The following is a 14,876-nucleotide window of genomic DNA, read 5'->3' on the forward strand; positions in this document are numbered from 1 at the left end:
TCCCTTGGTAGGAAATCTATAATTAATTTCTGGACTATGCTTCTGTATAGATTTATTTTAAAATTCTTTATATGGTAAAAAAAAACAACCAAAAGTTGTTTACCAATTTTAGTTCCCTTTCATTTTCAGGAATGTCCACAGAGGTCCTGTTGTGGCTTATATTAAAGAAATTCCGTATTCACGGGGATCCATTCTGGATCACTACCACCCCCGCAGATAAGCAAAAAAGCAGATCTAATTCAGAACTGCAAGCTGATGATTTCAGACCAACAAGCACTCACAGAATCACAGAATCGTAGAGTTGGAAGAGACCACAAGGGCCATCCAGTCCAACCCCCTGCCATGCAGGAAATCACAATCAAAGCATCCCCGACAGATGGCCATCCAGCCTCTGCTTGAAGATCTCCAAGGAAGGAGACTCCACCACTCTACGAGGGAGTGTGTTCCACTGTCGAACAGCCCTTACTGTCAGGAAGTTCTTCCTAATGTTGAGGTGGAATCTCTTTTCCTGTAGCTTGCATCCATTGTTCCGGGTCCTAGTCTCTGGAGCAGCAGAAAACAAGCTTGCTCCCTCCTCAATATGACATCCCTTCAAATATTTAAACAGGGCTATCATATCACCTCTTAACCTTCTCTTCTCCAGGCTAAACATCAAGTTACAATCCATAAAGGACTGAAGGATTATCCTTACTTTTTCTTGAATGTTTGTTTACCATATCAGCACTGGTAATTAATGTATAAAGTGGCCAAATATGACTGCAATAGAAAATTCATACTTCGATTTCCCCTGGCTTACTTTTCATCTGTAATGTCTGAAAATAATGTACATGTTAAAGAGTGTACCTGAATACCAGCATGACTGCACAGGTAAAAGTCAAATTCTGAAGGGTGGGTGATTTTTGTGTCCACTGTAGTACCTGCTGGAATGTTTCCACTTTTCCCAACCTTAGGGGGGGGGGGGGAGAGAATTAAGAGTTTTCATTACATTTCATATTGAAACATGATACCACAATACAATTAGTTACTTAACTGCAATATAAGAACTAGCAAAATTATCAATGGCCTGTTACAGACTGCCAAAATAAAGCTGCTTCGGGTCTCTTTGGATGTATGCTATTTAAATGATGCATGGGTCCTAGGAGTCCGGAGGTCGCGCCAAAGCCACACTCCATTCCTAAGCACTGGAGTGCAGCTTTGGTGCAGCTTCCGGATTCTTAGGATGCATGCAACATTTAAATAGCATATCTCCAAAGAGACTCGAAGCAGCCTTATTTTGGCAGTCTGTAACAGGCTTATATGCTCAAAAAGTCAAGTCAGATACTGTAATAAAACTGTGACTAACTCTTTTCTTTAGACAGGCCTTTAGACGGCTAGGTATAGACTATCTTTTTGAACATTTGCAGGCTTCTGAATATTGTCAGTGATACATACCCTTTCATTTTTGTCTGTACAAAACAGCCTGGTATGATGCCTTTTCTGCACTACAATGAATGTAATTCCAGGCTGGTAGTCTTTTTCTAGCTTAATGCACGCTTCTCTAATAGCCAGCAATTCATGATGGAGAACCTAGAGTAAAATAAAGGTGGCAATGAGGAACAGGACAATGACACATCCTGAAATGTTACAAACATAACATCAATAATAAAAAAAGATTTTTTAAAATAAAGAAATGGCTGTTAAGAGCTTGGTTCAGGTATTTCCCCTGAAGCAAAACAGGAAATCCTAAACATACAAGGACCTACCCTACATTCTTTACTTAATGAGATTAAAGTAGAAAGCACTTGGGAGAAGATCAGCCTTATTATAGGCATCTGCATATGTCTAGGCATGCCAGTTGGGCTTGGCAAACACTGTTTATTATCTCAGTGCTGTATTCATCACTAATTTAAACATTTAATTCTATAGTTTGATTAAGACTGAGGGAATTGTATGTTTTCTAATTTCAATAGTATATAAGAAACGGTAGTCTAAATCAGAATTAATCTGGGCATGATCCTACTTAATGTTTGAGAATCCTAGTTTAAATCAGGTTTCAGAGCTGTTCAACAGTGGAACACACTCCCTCAGAGAGTGATGGGGTCTCCTTCTTTGGAGATCTTTAAACAGAGGTTGGATTGCCATCTCTCAGGGGTTGACTGTGAGTTCCTGCATGGTAGGGAGTTGGACTAGATGGCCTTTGTGGTCTCCTCCAACTCTAGGATTCTATGATTCAGCACTAGATTTTTTTTCTATATATTTCACTCTATATATTTCACTATATCTAAAAATTGCTTTCTATTTGTTAACAACGATAATAACATTGAAAAAATCCCACTAAAGAACCAATCTCAAGATTTCCCTCTTGGAGACAATAATAGGGGTAGGATGAACAAATTATTGCATCTTAGAAATTTCAGACTGCATGGGCCTAAGGTGCCACAGCTTAAAAGGTAGCCATTACTTGTGGTTACTAGAGATCCCTTCCCTCTCGCCTTACTGATTTTCACAAAAAACACACACAGAAAAAGAGAGAGAGGGTGAGAAATCAATGTTTTGCAAAACCCCAAGAGTAGGGAAACCAGGGAGAGTTCTACAGCCAGGCATTGTGGAAGACAAATTCTACTACTATAGCTTCTTCAAAACTTTTCGAAAAGCAGTATGATCTGGTGTAGTAGTTAAGAATGCTGGACTCTGACCAGGGAGGTTCAGCTTAAAATCCATATTTGATCATTGCTTGGCCTGTCACTCAGCACATCAAAGAGTTATTATGAAAAAAATGGGTGAGGGGAAGGATTCTGAAAAACCGGGGCCCAACAATGAAAAAATAATTAAAAGCATCAGTAAAAACTGTCCAGTCTCTTTGTAAAATGATGTTCTGCAAAGAACGGAAGAAGGTTTTAAACTAACGAAGAGGTGAAATGATAACCTGTTGAAACTGCCCCTCAGAAACACCATCTCTGTAGAAAATAATCCGAGTTGGCTTGAATCGTGTTGACTTGTAGAACTGAATCAGCAGCTCCCTAACCATGGCGGCCAAATCTTGTATGATTTCCTGACGGTGCTGCTGGACTCTCACAGTGGCACAGTATCGATTAGGGTGGGCATCCATGCTGCCTACAACCTGTTGGAAAGCAGGGGGAAAAAATCCCAATTGCCATATGCAGTGCTCCCTTCACCCACAGCAGCTGTAGCTGCACAGTAGCTGTACCTACACAATGAATCCCTTAATAGCAAAGATTGAGGGCAAGTACGGAGAAACTCCAGCCAGTTGGCCAGAAACAGCCTATGCGATGTCCCCATCGAGCTGCCTTTGTTAGCATGATCAAATATAAGGGATTATCATTTCATTCTTTGATGGAACAATAAAACACTTTGAAAGCCTCCCAGATAGCATATGAAAAGGCTATATGTACATTAGAGGTTTAACAAGTATCAATACCTTGTAGGAATATAGATAAACTTAATAATCAGGTCATCTTAGCTTATCCTGGAAGTAACTTAACAGTATATTTCTGAGAGTTTTTATACTAAGACGTAATTTGTTTTATGTGGTATTAGTATGTTATAGGTATTTGTATTTTTGTTGTAGTAGTGTATTTGTAGTAGTAGTTTGTAATGGATTGTTTATTTTATATATATTATATATATATAAAGCCTCCTTGGTGAGGGAAGCTATTTTCACGGAGGAGAATAAGGAGAATCAGCCCAGTCCAAAAATCTAGCAATCCTAGTGATAATGAGGCTTTTAAAGAGCCTTTAATGGTGCCCAAGGTATTCACTGTTTCAGAATACTTGCAGGTGACAGACAGGGACAAAAATGCCATCACACAAACATAAAATACAAATATTGTAAAACCATACATGTGCAAGTAAATATATGGCTAGCGATTTACAAATTTACTCACAGCAGCAATGGATGGTTTTTTCCCATCTCCAGCTGGTGGATGAGTGACATCTGCACCCAGAAAAATTACAGGCTGCTGAAATACTGGAGGCCTAATTAAGAAAAAAAGTACAATATTAGAGAGTAATATCATAAAGTTGGTTATTTTTTTCCCCACAAGTAATACAGTGCACTTAGTCTCATACTTTAATTTATATGGTCATGTCTGTGAGCTCTTTTTTATTAGAGGAGTCAAATATGGCATAGGGTGTCACCACTGGGCTTTGAAAGACACTTTAAAGCAACAGGGATTCTTACAGCTTCCAAGTGTCTTTGAAATCCAGGATGATGTCAGTGACAAGGCCTATCCAACCCCCAACACAGGGGAAGCCACTGAGGCTAGCCAACATTTGTGAATCACTTCCACAAACTACATGTGGAACCGGGATGCTCACAAAGGGGGAACATGTTTATTGTACAAATGAGACATAAACTTTGTTGCAGAAAGTTAGGTCCAAAACACACTGCAGAAATAATCCAGTATGAGACCGCTTTAACTGCCCCAGGTCAGCGCTAGGGAAACCTGTGAATTGTAGCTTATTGTGGCACAAGAGCTCTCTGACAAAGAAGGCTAAATGTCTCACAAAACTACAGTCCACAGAATTCCATACCATTGAGCCATGGCAGTTAAAGTGGTGTCAAACTGGATTATTTCTGCAGTGTAGATGCAGCCCTAGTTCTCTGTCCTTTGCCACTGCTTTGGGTTATGAGCTTTGAGCAAGAGAGAAATAAATGTGAACTGAAATGAACTTGCAGCTGGCAGAGAAGTCCCAAGGGACACACACTTTCAAAGATGGATAAGACGGTTTAGTTGGTATAGAATAAAGCAGCTCTGTTGCTGGTGGGGGCCAAACAATCACAGCACACAGCACCAATCCTATATCGGCTTCCAAGATTGTCTAGCATATTTACTGACTTACATACTGACCCTAAAAAGCACTTGAACTCATATGACCCAGCAGAGGCTAATCACAGAATACATCAAACTGGTGAAAGTAAGAGATATTTCCTTCTCAGCTGCAATCTCATCACTCTGGCACTCTGTTCTATTATTATTTTTCTATTCATTTCATTGTTATTTTATTGCAAACCAGCTTGTGAGGTAACAACAAAAAATAGCCATAAGCAACACACGCACAAACACACACACACACACACACACTACATGATGCATGTTACTTCCCACTGTGATCTGGTTTTGGTTGTTATTTTTTTAATTGGCATAACAGCTTACCCATCAGGATTCAATGAACCAGATCATTATAATTCTGCCTCTCCCTCTCCTCCAATAACAGAACCAATCAAAACTGAGTCTTTTGGTACCACATAAAACAAGTTTTGCACCTCAGACTCTAGCTTGATCCTTTACATCAAACTTAAGAGGCTTGCTCTCTGCATTTTTAGGAAGTGTTAATTAAAATTTTGCCATGGAAACCAACATTTTCTAAAATTACACAATGCCAAATACAACTATTTCCCAGGAAATATGGAGAATCCAGACACTGCACTAATTTGCACATTTATTTTACTTCACCTTTATAAACTACCTACTTCAGCACCATAATGCCACTAAATAATTAATCAATTCTACACTAAACAACTCTTACCTTCCCTGAGGCAGTAAAATGTTATTTACGCCTCCCAGTTTGACATTGATTTTTAAGCACAGATTGGAAAGAGTTTGTGGTGTTGTCCTTTGCACATTTTTCATCTGTACACATTGCGTAGCCATGCCCAACACAGTATCCCCAACACGCTTCACCTCCGCTGCAAAGGGGGGGGAAATTACAAGATATTCAGTTGAAGCACTCTGTTTCAAATATAGTTTCTTTGTCTCTGGGATATCCACTTTTTCCATATGTTTTATCTATCTGTAAACTAAGATTTTCAACAGAGGTCCTTTGGTGGGGAAGGAGGAGATGACTATCTATGAAAGAGAGGACATTTTCATCCCTGGTGCTCCAGTTTTCCAGTGTTCTCTCCACGGAGAATCAATTGTCACCTATGGCGTCTTTCTAAAAATCAGATGAAGGCTTTTTAAAACATTTCCCAAGTCTTTCTGTTTTCACAGTATTGACATTTCAATACTATGTTAAGTTTGTTTGTCTTGCCCTCTTTGGTCTTACTTATTTACTTATTTATTTATTTTAAAAACTTCCTCCTTATAATAATACTATGCGCCCGCGCTATACGCGGGCACTTTGAGCATACACTCAAACCCGCGAGGGAGCGCATGGGGCGGTGTGTCCCGTTCACATGAATGGGGTGTGCACCCATGGTGTGCGCGCGCCACCACACTACCGCATGCACGAGCCCCATTCATGCGAATGGGGCTTGAGCATGCACAAAATTTGGCTTACGCAGGGAGGGGTCTGGAACGGATCCCCCGCATAAGCCGAGGGCGCACTGTATTTCAATGAATAGCATCCATTCTCCACTTCTACAAATGCATGCTACTCCATATTTATAGTGTTATGCACCTCCACACAACGGTATTGTGGAACTGACTTAGAGCATTTTATCTTGTTTTTTTAATGCAGCCTTCTGAAACTTGAATAGTCACATTAAATGGCTACCGTCCAATATATGGACAGATGTTAGAGAGAGCTTTATTTCTGACTGCTTCTCACATTATTTCAGAAACCAGCAGCAAAACTAAACAGACTGCATTGAAGTATGGCTAGCAAGAGACCTTCATGGGACAATTCCAGAGAAAACAACAGCCTTAAGTCCCAATTTTGGGGAAAAGGTGGGTATATAGAGTTAATAAGAAGAAAAATAGTATACCAATGAGTATGATGCCTACACAGGAGAGGGAACTGTTAAATATGAGGAGGCTGGAGAAGGAAAAAACAGGTTGGGGGGGGGGGTATTTTTTAGTTGTTACGACATAACACGAACCATAAACTGGTGTTTTTCCAGGTAAAATGACTACCACGAGCTGCAACCCAGCATAGGTGTTCTTTAGATGTCGGAACATTGGCTCCACACTATCAGCTCCCTGGGCATATTTACAGAAACAGGGCTGACCCTGGATGGGCATTCCTGCATCTCTTGATATCTTTCTCAGTTGTTCTGTGAAGGACCTTGAGAATAAAAAGGAAGGCACACATTTAAGGAAAAATGCTTTACTTTCAGTTAAATCCAATTTAGGGCCGGAATAGACCAGCATGAAAAGACAGCTTACAGCCTGCTTGGGGACGCAGCGTACACATGATGCCTAAAATAAAATACTATGAAAATCATGGAGGCACCAAAAGTTCACAGATGATTTGAAGGTGCATACACACACACACCAACCCTTCAGTGAAACAGAATTTTTAACTAGTTGTATTGAATCAGATTTTCCCCTCATTAAAACAGAACTGATAAGTAGTACAAAAAGTGAGTGAGTGAGTGAAGCTGAAGGTACTTCAGCCAACAAAAGTTTAACTGTTGATGGGAGCACTCAAAACTTTTGTTTTACTTTTTTTTGGAAAACTCACATCACTGTTTCAAATACACACACTCACACATACACACAGTATGTATAATTTGACAGCTGGAGAAACGAGAGAGGTCTGTGTTGCAAAAAAGGTTCTAAGGTAAGGCTGAAATCCTATACAGTATACACTTATATGGAAGTAATACTAAGTGGAAAGTTTCCCTGAAATTGTTGGGTGTTGTTATAGTACAACTGTCAGTTTCGCTAGCCCCATATTTCACAGTAGTCAGTGAAAAACATCTAGCCTCAAAAGTGGGTTATATTTATTATTTTAGTACTGCAAAGCAAGTATTTCATTAGCCTGTACAATACTAATTATATTAAAGGCATTGGTTTCCAGCAGGAAAATACAAACGTATTTTTCAAGAGATGATTTTGTTTTCAATTATAGTAGCTATTTTTCTCAAATGTCTGAATGAATGTCCTGTTACTACAAAACTCTGAAAAGCAATGACAAATTTTAAAGGCCACACATGCTTAATATTCACACATACTATGAGAAGCTACAGTGACTCAAAATCTCAATGTAAACACAACATGAATCAAGCTTACTTAAGGTGGACTTCAGTGCACTGTCGCTGTGGAGCAAAGCAAGCAATTGCCCAGACTTTTATTTCAATACCAGTGTGAAACTGCTTGTTCCTCATATCCCAAACTCCTTGTACGGGTGTAGCAATTGCTTTGTTCTAGAAATAGAGAAAAACGAATGAAAGCCTTTCAATAAAAAAAAGTTTCAACTGCAACAGTTGTTATTTACCTTAACATTCTATTAACAACCACATTCAGAGGAAACTATAGGACAGAATCATCCACAGTTCACAAAAAGTCACTCACAGTTCAAAACTCCAACCAAAAGCAAGGCAGAGTGAAGAAGAAAACACAAGTCCTGAGCATTCCCTTAACCTAGAAGTTATCACTACACACAACTGCCTGTACATACATTAAACTAGTAAGTTAAGATAGGAGGCTTGAGTATAAAGACAGAATAGGGAAGAACTACAAAAGACTGTTAGAGTGGGAAACATATCATATTTTCTTCTCTGAAACATTCAAGTGGTCCATTTGTGACTCCAAGCTCATCTAAACTATTCAGGTGAACTGTACATGAGAACATCTTAAAGAGAAAGCAGGTTGAAAGGATTCCTTTACTAAAACCTCACTACTTCAAAGGAATGAGCAAACAAAAATTTTTGCACCTGCAGATACACAGAGAGTATTTTTACAAAACAGGCACTACAAGCCATACAATTAGGAGTACACAATAAAATCTGAAATTTCAGAAACCTATACTACTAGGCATTATTAACTAGTGCTAACACTTAATAATGAAGAGATATGTTGTCACTCTGCCCCAAACCAAAGGATCTTTGTTCACATACCCTGCCTCCATACAGAATTGAAGGAGGCTGCAGGACCCGACCAGTCACATCAGTCATTTCATCTTTGACCATAATTCCAAATTCACGAACAAAAGGGTCAGTATTAAAACTTGCACTTCGCATCTAGAAATGAAAGATAAACCGATGAAGACCAAATTCTTCCATTACAACACAATCCAAAACATCAACTTGTTTATTAGCTGTTATAGTTGCAAAGGCTTTAGAGCAGCTGAAAAGTATCTGGATACAAGTGATTTTGAAAATGGGATAAACAATATTTCTAAACATTGGACAAGGAAGGCTTAAGAATGCTCCACGAGTGCCTGTTTTCTTTCTGTTACTATTATGTACCTTTTAACCTTGTGAATCAACCTTCCTGCCACCACCCTCTGTTATTTCAATGAAGTCTTAACAAGACTAAACTTTGGAAATGGAATTATGTGAGGTATAATACAGAACATACATACAGAACACATGACTCGGGCCATATTTCTGCTTCTTACTTCCAGAGAAAAGACTCACCAGTTTGCTAATCTCTTCTTGACGGTCTGGTGCTGATCTAGCAGTTGCCCTTATCATAGTGGAAGTTTGATTGTCTGTCAGCTTCTTTATACACCTCTGCCCTGCCACTATGTTGCATACCTAAAGCAAAACACCACAGATTTTAACATTTATTTACTATATTTAAGCCTTGCTAAAAGATGGGTCTCCCACTTGTATCACATCCAGGTCCACCCTGAGTTAAGACTCAAATACACTGCACAAGCAAATGTCCCCACATTTATTCACTGGACCACCACAAATTAGGTTTGGAAAGCTATACAGATTATAGAGCTTTACTGACTCTGATACAGCTCAAGTGCTTATACCTGACACGATCCCCAAAGGGCACAAACCTACGCAAGCAACACACCAAGCCATATTGGGGGGGGGGGGGAAATCAATGTGTTCTTTTTTTCCCTTGTCTAGCCATTTCTTCCCCTTCATTTACTCAGGGAAAGGAAAGTTACAATTGTTTTGGATAAAAGAGGTTTATATACTTCTTTAATTCATTTATAGACTGTCCTTCTCCCAGCATGGGACGCAAGGCAAATTGCAAGGGCTAAAAAATAAGATAAGGTAAAAATCTGATAATAAAGAAGTTAAAACATAAGCAAAGTACCATCACACACACACACACACACACACACACATATATATATATATATATATATGAAGGGCGGGGTATAAATACCATAAATAAATAAATAAATTTATATTTACTGTAATTATAAATTTTAAAATTATAATAAATTATAATGTATAATAATAATAGATTAATGCATGGTGATGTGTGGTGACACATAATGGGTTTTTATGAAAGGCATTTGATAATCACTTCTGCCATTAGTCCTCTTTCTCCTCTGAGGGATGAGTGGGAAAGGCAGCCAGATAATGGTGAAAAAAAAATGTGGTAAATGACTAACAGTTTCTCCTGAAAACTACTGCAAAGCGAGAGCCAAAGAAAGAAAGAAAGAAAGAAAAAGCTGCCTAATACTTAGCAAAGAGATTACTTGCCTCTAGAGGAAGGTATGTGTGTTTCTGTTCTTGTCCAACTTGTAAACATGGAAGATGAGGGTAGCGTAATACCAACTTGTGCCTATCCTTAAAATATTGAGCTACAGTGCATTCAACTGTCTGTCCACTCTCTTGCTGAAGTGGGAATCTGCAGAAACCAAAGTTTGAGAGAAATAATAGAATTTAGTACTTCTCCAAACCCTCTCAACACAATGAACGCGAGACAGCAATTTTAAAAATGCTCAGGTCTGCTTCAAGACACAGGCTGGCAGATATTATGCTATTATAACTTTCATCGCCAACCAAAATGCAATAAGTGGTTTAAGGGGAATACAGTCAGCCCTCAACTTTCACAGGGGTTAGTAATGCAGGACCCCCACAAAAGTGAAGAAAATGTGAATATCTCCAAACCCTCCCCCAAACAGTATGTAACATACAAAAAAAAATTACTAGTGGGGATAGCTGGCTCTGGCCCTGCACATGTTCCCTAGAGCGAGCAAGTGAGCGCATAGGGATAAGGGGATGAGATGGGAGGGCATAAGTAGATGGGATGGGGAGGAAGGGGAAGGAAGGAAGGGGACACCTGTCTTCCTCACCCCTTTCCTCCCATTTGCACAAGTGAGCAAGGGAACGTGGAAGTCTTCCCTTCTTGCACTTTTCCATTCAATCACTTTCCTCCTGCCCACATATTAGTGAGTAAGGGAATGTGCATGCCATCCCTCCCTGTACACCCCAATCATACCCCTTCCCCCTGCCTCCCTGCACAACTGAGTAAACAAGTGAGGAAACGTGTGCGCAGCTAGGCCCAGCCACCCTGTCTGATTTCCTGACTGGAACACCAGTGTTATCAAAGTCCCTGTTAAAAGTAGAGTAGGGTGGCAATAATAATCAAATTCACGAATGCATCACCTGCAAGCATGGAGGGATAACTGTATACCTATTTATTTTGTTTCAGATATGCAGTGATGTCACTGAACCACCCAAACAAGCAAATATTCCTTTGCTGCTCATTATGTGGCAACTGGCAGTCAATGAGCAAACAGTTAGGATTTTTATCAAGTACATGCAACTTTTAAATTATTGCTAGCAAGATTAAAAGTCAAATATTACGTTTGGTGACTTGCTGGTCGCCTGGTAACATTGCATACTCGGTATTTTCTCTTCATTTGCCCGCAATGAGTGATTTCCACTTTCAGACCTAACAATATAAGAATATAAGTAGTCAATTTTCTATCTCATTTAGCCTAGATCCCAAAAATTCACCATACTAGCAGCAATCTTGTGTGCCATCAGTTGTCAGTTTTCTCTAGAAGAACAGTGCAGTTGAAAATACATCTATCTGCACACTTGATTAAGGGTAATCGGTAAGATACTGATCATACTGTTTCAAGATTCTTAAAACGGAGGATAATATTTGTTTTTGTTTTTATTTATTTTGTATTCTGATTTCTACCCACACCATTACATTACCAGATGGCAATTGCATCAAGGATCTTAAATAATTTCCAGCCAGTAAACAATGAATACATATGGAGCCTAAATCAGTAAGTCAAGTGCAATGTCATGCAAAAAAAGAGAAGCAAAGGTGGTCTGGCCTTACAGAGTTGAATATGTTTTTACTATGGGGAACTGTTAGCCACAATGGCTTTATGATTTCCATCATTCCAAGGTTCCTCACCAAAATTGGGCAAACCAATAGAAATAGAATATCAATTATCAGACTGGAAATGATGATTTAAAAAAATACTAACATCAAAATCAAATGAGGAATTCTGTTACCAAGGTATGGGGAAAATATAGATCAGTGTTCAGTTACATCCTTATTGGCTCCAATTATCAATACAGTGGAACCTTGCCTTACACGGGGATCCGTACCGCACCTTGCCACATAAGACAAATTCCACCTATGCTCGAGCCCCACTATAGTGAATGGGGCTCATGCATGCGGCAGCATGGCATACGCACCATTGAAAGTATTAGAGCGCAGCTTCCGTGTAAACCAGAAGCTGCGTATAGTGCGTCTGTATATGGAACAGGCACGCTGTCCTATAGAGTAGAAATAGCTTGAGAGAAAAAGAACTATTTGATATGGTTAACAGGCAATCTGATAAAATTTAAGGACTTTATTGTTCTTAAGGTAAATAGTTCACACGTTAAATTGACCAAAAGGAATATTACTTTGTACTTCCCATTTTTCCATTACCAGCAGATCAGGAATTACACTCAGAAAGTTACCAGAGGAATGGGCATGTACAAAGATTATAATTCATTTTAAAAATGCTTAGTCAACAATTAAAGAATTCTTCAAATGAGGTGTAATTAGTCCTAATTAACAAAGCAAAGCTCTGGTGTTAGAGAAATGGAAGTGACACATTTGCCCATATTTGGTTATACAGTGGTACCTCGGGATACGAATTACCCAGCTTACGAATTTTTCGGGATACGAAAAAATCCCATAGGGATTTATTGTTTCGGCTTACGAAGGTTTTTTCGGGTTACGAAAAAACCCCGGCGCTGTTTTAAATGGAGCCGCGGCAGAGCCGCGGCTTTTTCTCCATTAGCGCCTATGGCAATTCGGGTTACGAAGGTTTTTCGGGTTACGAAATTAGCCGCGGAACGAATTTCGTAACCCGAGGTACCACTGTATTGGCGGGATACACACCGCCATATAGTACGTATAGGATACGTACTAGGGTTAGGAAGGGGCGGTGCTTCCGCACCCCCCTAACCCTAGTATGTATCCTATACGTACAAGATGGCGGCGCACCTTCTACATGGGCGCCGCCATCTTTACGTACTGGACGCATAGCGTCCAGACGTGTCGCGGCGCCTATGACGTCGCGAGTCCGCGCCAGGCGCCTCGCGACGTCATAGAGGCGCCGCAAGAAGAAGCTCCGAAATGGAGCTTCTTTTTTGCTCCACGCGGGAGTCGCGCGGTTTGGCTGCTGCGGCTCCTGCACGGAGCAAATGGCGGCGGCGGGGAAGCGCCGCAAAGCGGCGGTTTGTACCCCGCCACTGTTCTCCAATAAAATACCCATTAAGAGAATTACAGGCCTGAACCTACAAATAAATCCACTCGCAAGAGTTAAGCAATATTTCAAATCAGATATAGAACAAGGTGTATCCCACATGCTGACTTCTGTACATATGCTAGCAGCTGGAGCATGCAACTGACAAGCATCCTTGCATCCTTACAGTCAATCAATGGCAACAAGGGAAATATGCAAAAGGACATACATACGATTACAACCTTTAAACTGTTACAACAGAACTGCTCAAATGCTACACAGTCCTTTCAGGGAAACTAGAATGATTAGTGCAATGGGCAAAGACCTAATGGACCCTTTCACTGGTACTCACTGGTTGGATTATGATAAGTGTTCATATATTTTTTTTCTGTATAAATGATATTGTATTTTTCTTCTTTTATTTAATTGCTTTCAATCTCAATAAAATCTTTTGAAAATCCTAATAATTGCTCCACAAAGCTCAGCTCTGTTGCATCTTCTTCCAAATTTCTTACCTTTAATTTCTTTGGTAAACTTAACCCTTTGGGAATCTGTCAGAGGTTTCTGTTGTTCTTCAATACTTTTGAAATCCAGAACTTCACATACAAATTCAATTACTGGCTGTGCCTTGTAAAACGCTGTTGCAGATACTACAAATCAAAAGAAAAATACAGGAAATGAATGAAACTGAAGAAGTTACAGATCTAAGACTATTCATCACAAATCTGTCTGAAGAGCATTCTTTCATGCAATTAAACAAAAATGTAAACAAAAGCAGATGGAGAAGTAACACAAAACATACCATCAATGTTAAGCATCATTTTCCACAGTGAAGGCCTAACTGACTGATGAAATCCAAACCAAACTTCTCTGCCCCCACCCAAGGGATTAGAGCATCCTTCTGATGCAGTAAAAAAGGACCGGCCTACAGGAGTGTACCTAGAAAAGCAATAAAACAGATTTATTCACAGTCAGAAAACAATGATTATTCATGGACAGACACCAGAGATATCCATGATGCTACTGTTTTATAACACAAGTAATAGGTAACTCTGGAAAGGCCCATGGATTCTCATCAGAATCCAGAACTATATTTCTGAAAAAGACCAATCTTATTAGTAATACTCAGAGGCACGTTCTGATTGCAGAAAGAAAGGTAATGACAATGGCAGGCAGAAAAATACAGGGACTGAGGCAGAGGAAAAGTAACAGACAGACAGACAGACAGACAAAATGTACAACTGCCAGCCCCAAATGCAAAAGGCTTTTTTCATTGTTTCAGCTCCTCCCTGAAATGTTCAAATTGCAGCAGATTCAGAAGCAGACCTACTTGTTCCATCAATGTGAAATGAAAAGCCTGCATGCTTGTTTTATTTTTTTTATTTTGACATTTTTTATTTTGACTTTGTACAGTATTGTACTTCCTGTTGTACACCGCTTTGATCTAATTTGGAAAAGCGGTATATAAATAAACAGTATTATTATTATTATTATTATTATTATTATTATTATTATTATTATTATTA

At 39.4% G+C, this 14,876-nt stretch overlaps 1 protein-coding gene across 3 annotated transcripts in view; it reads right to left on the bottom strand.

The window, feature by feature from the left end:
• Positions 1–14,876, bottom strand: part of AGO2 (argonaute RISC catalytic component 2) — a 39,706-nt gene that overhangs the window by 7,220 nt on the left and 17,610 nt on the right. For all 3 annotated transcript variants that reach the window (XM_042462490.1, XM_042462489.1, XM_042462491.1), the window contains exons 5-17: positions 14,153–14,289; positions 13,866–14,000; positions 11,453–11,540; positions 10,343–10,490; positions 9,308–9,427; positions 8,786–8,908; positions 7,959–8,092; positions 6,824–7,008; positions 5,530–5,689; positions 3,885–3,975; positions 2,906–3,100; positions 1,432–1,566; positions 844–945 (exon numbers count right to left, since the gene is read on the bottom strand). In XM_042462490.1, coding sequence (XP_042318424.1) covers positions 844–945; positions 1,432–1,566; positions 2,906–3,100; positions 3,885–3,975; positions 5,530–5,689; positions 6,824–7,008; positions 7,959–8,092; positions 8,786–8,908; positions 9,308–9,427; positions 10,343–10,490; positions 11,453–11,540; positions 13,866–14,000; positions 14,153–14,289 — 1,753 coding nt within the window. The remainder of the gene's footprint in view (positions 1–843; positions 946–1,431; positions 1,567–2,905; positions 3,101–3,884; positions 3,976–5,529; positions 5,690–6,823; positions 7,009–7,958; positions 8,093–8,785; positions 8,909–9,307; positions 9,428–10,342; positions 10,491–11,452; positions 11,541–13,865; positions 14,001–14,152; positions 14,290–14,876) is intronic.

The sequence above is a fragment of the Sceloporus undulatus genome, chromosome 4 (assembly GCF_019175285.1).
Source record: "Sceloporus undulatus isolate JIND9_A2432 ecotype Alabama chromosome 4, SceUnd_v1.1, whole genome shotgun sequence".
NCBI lineage: Eukaryota > Metazoa > Chordata > Lepidosauria > Squamata > Phrynosomatidae > Sceloporus > Sceloporus undulatus.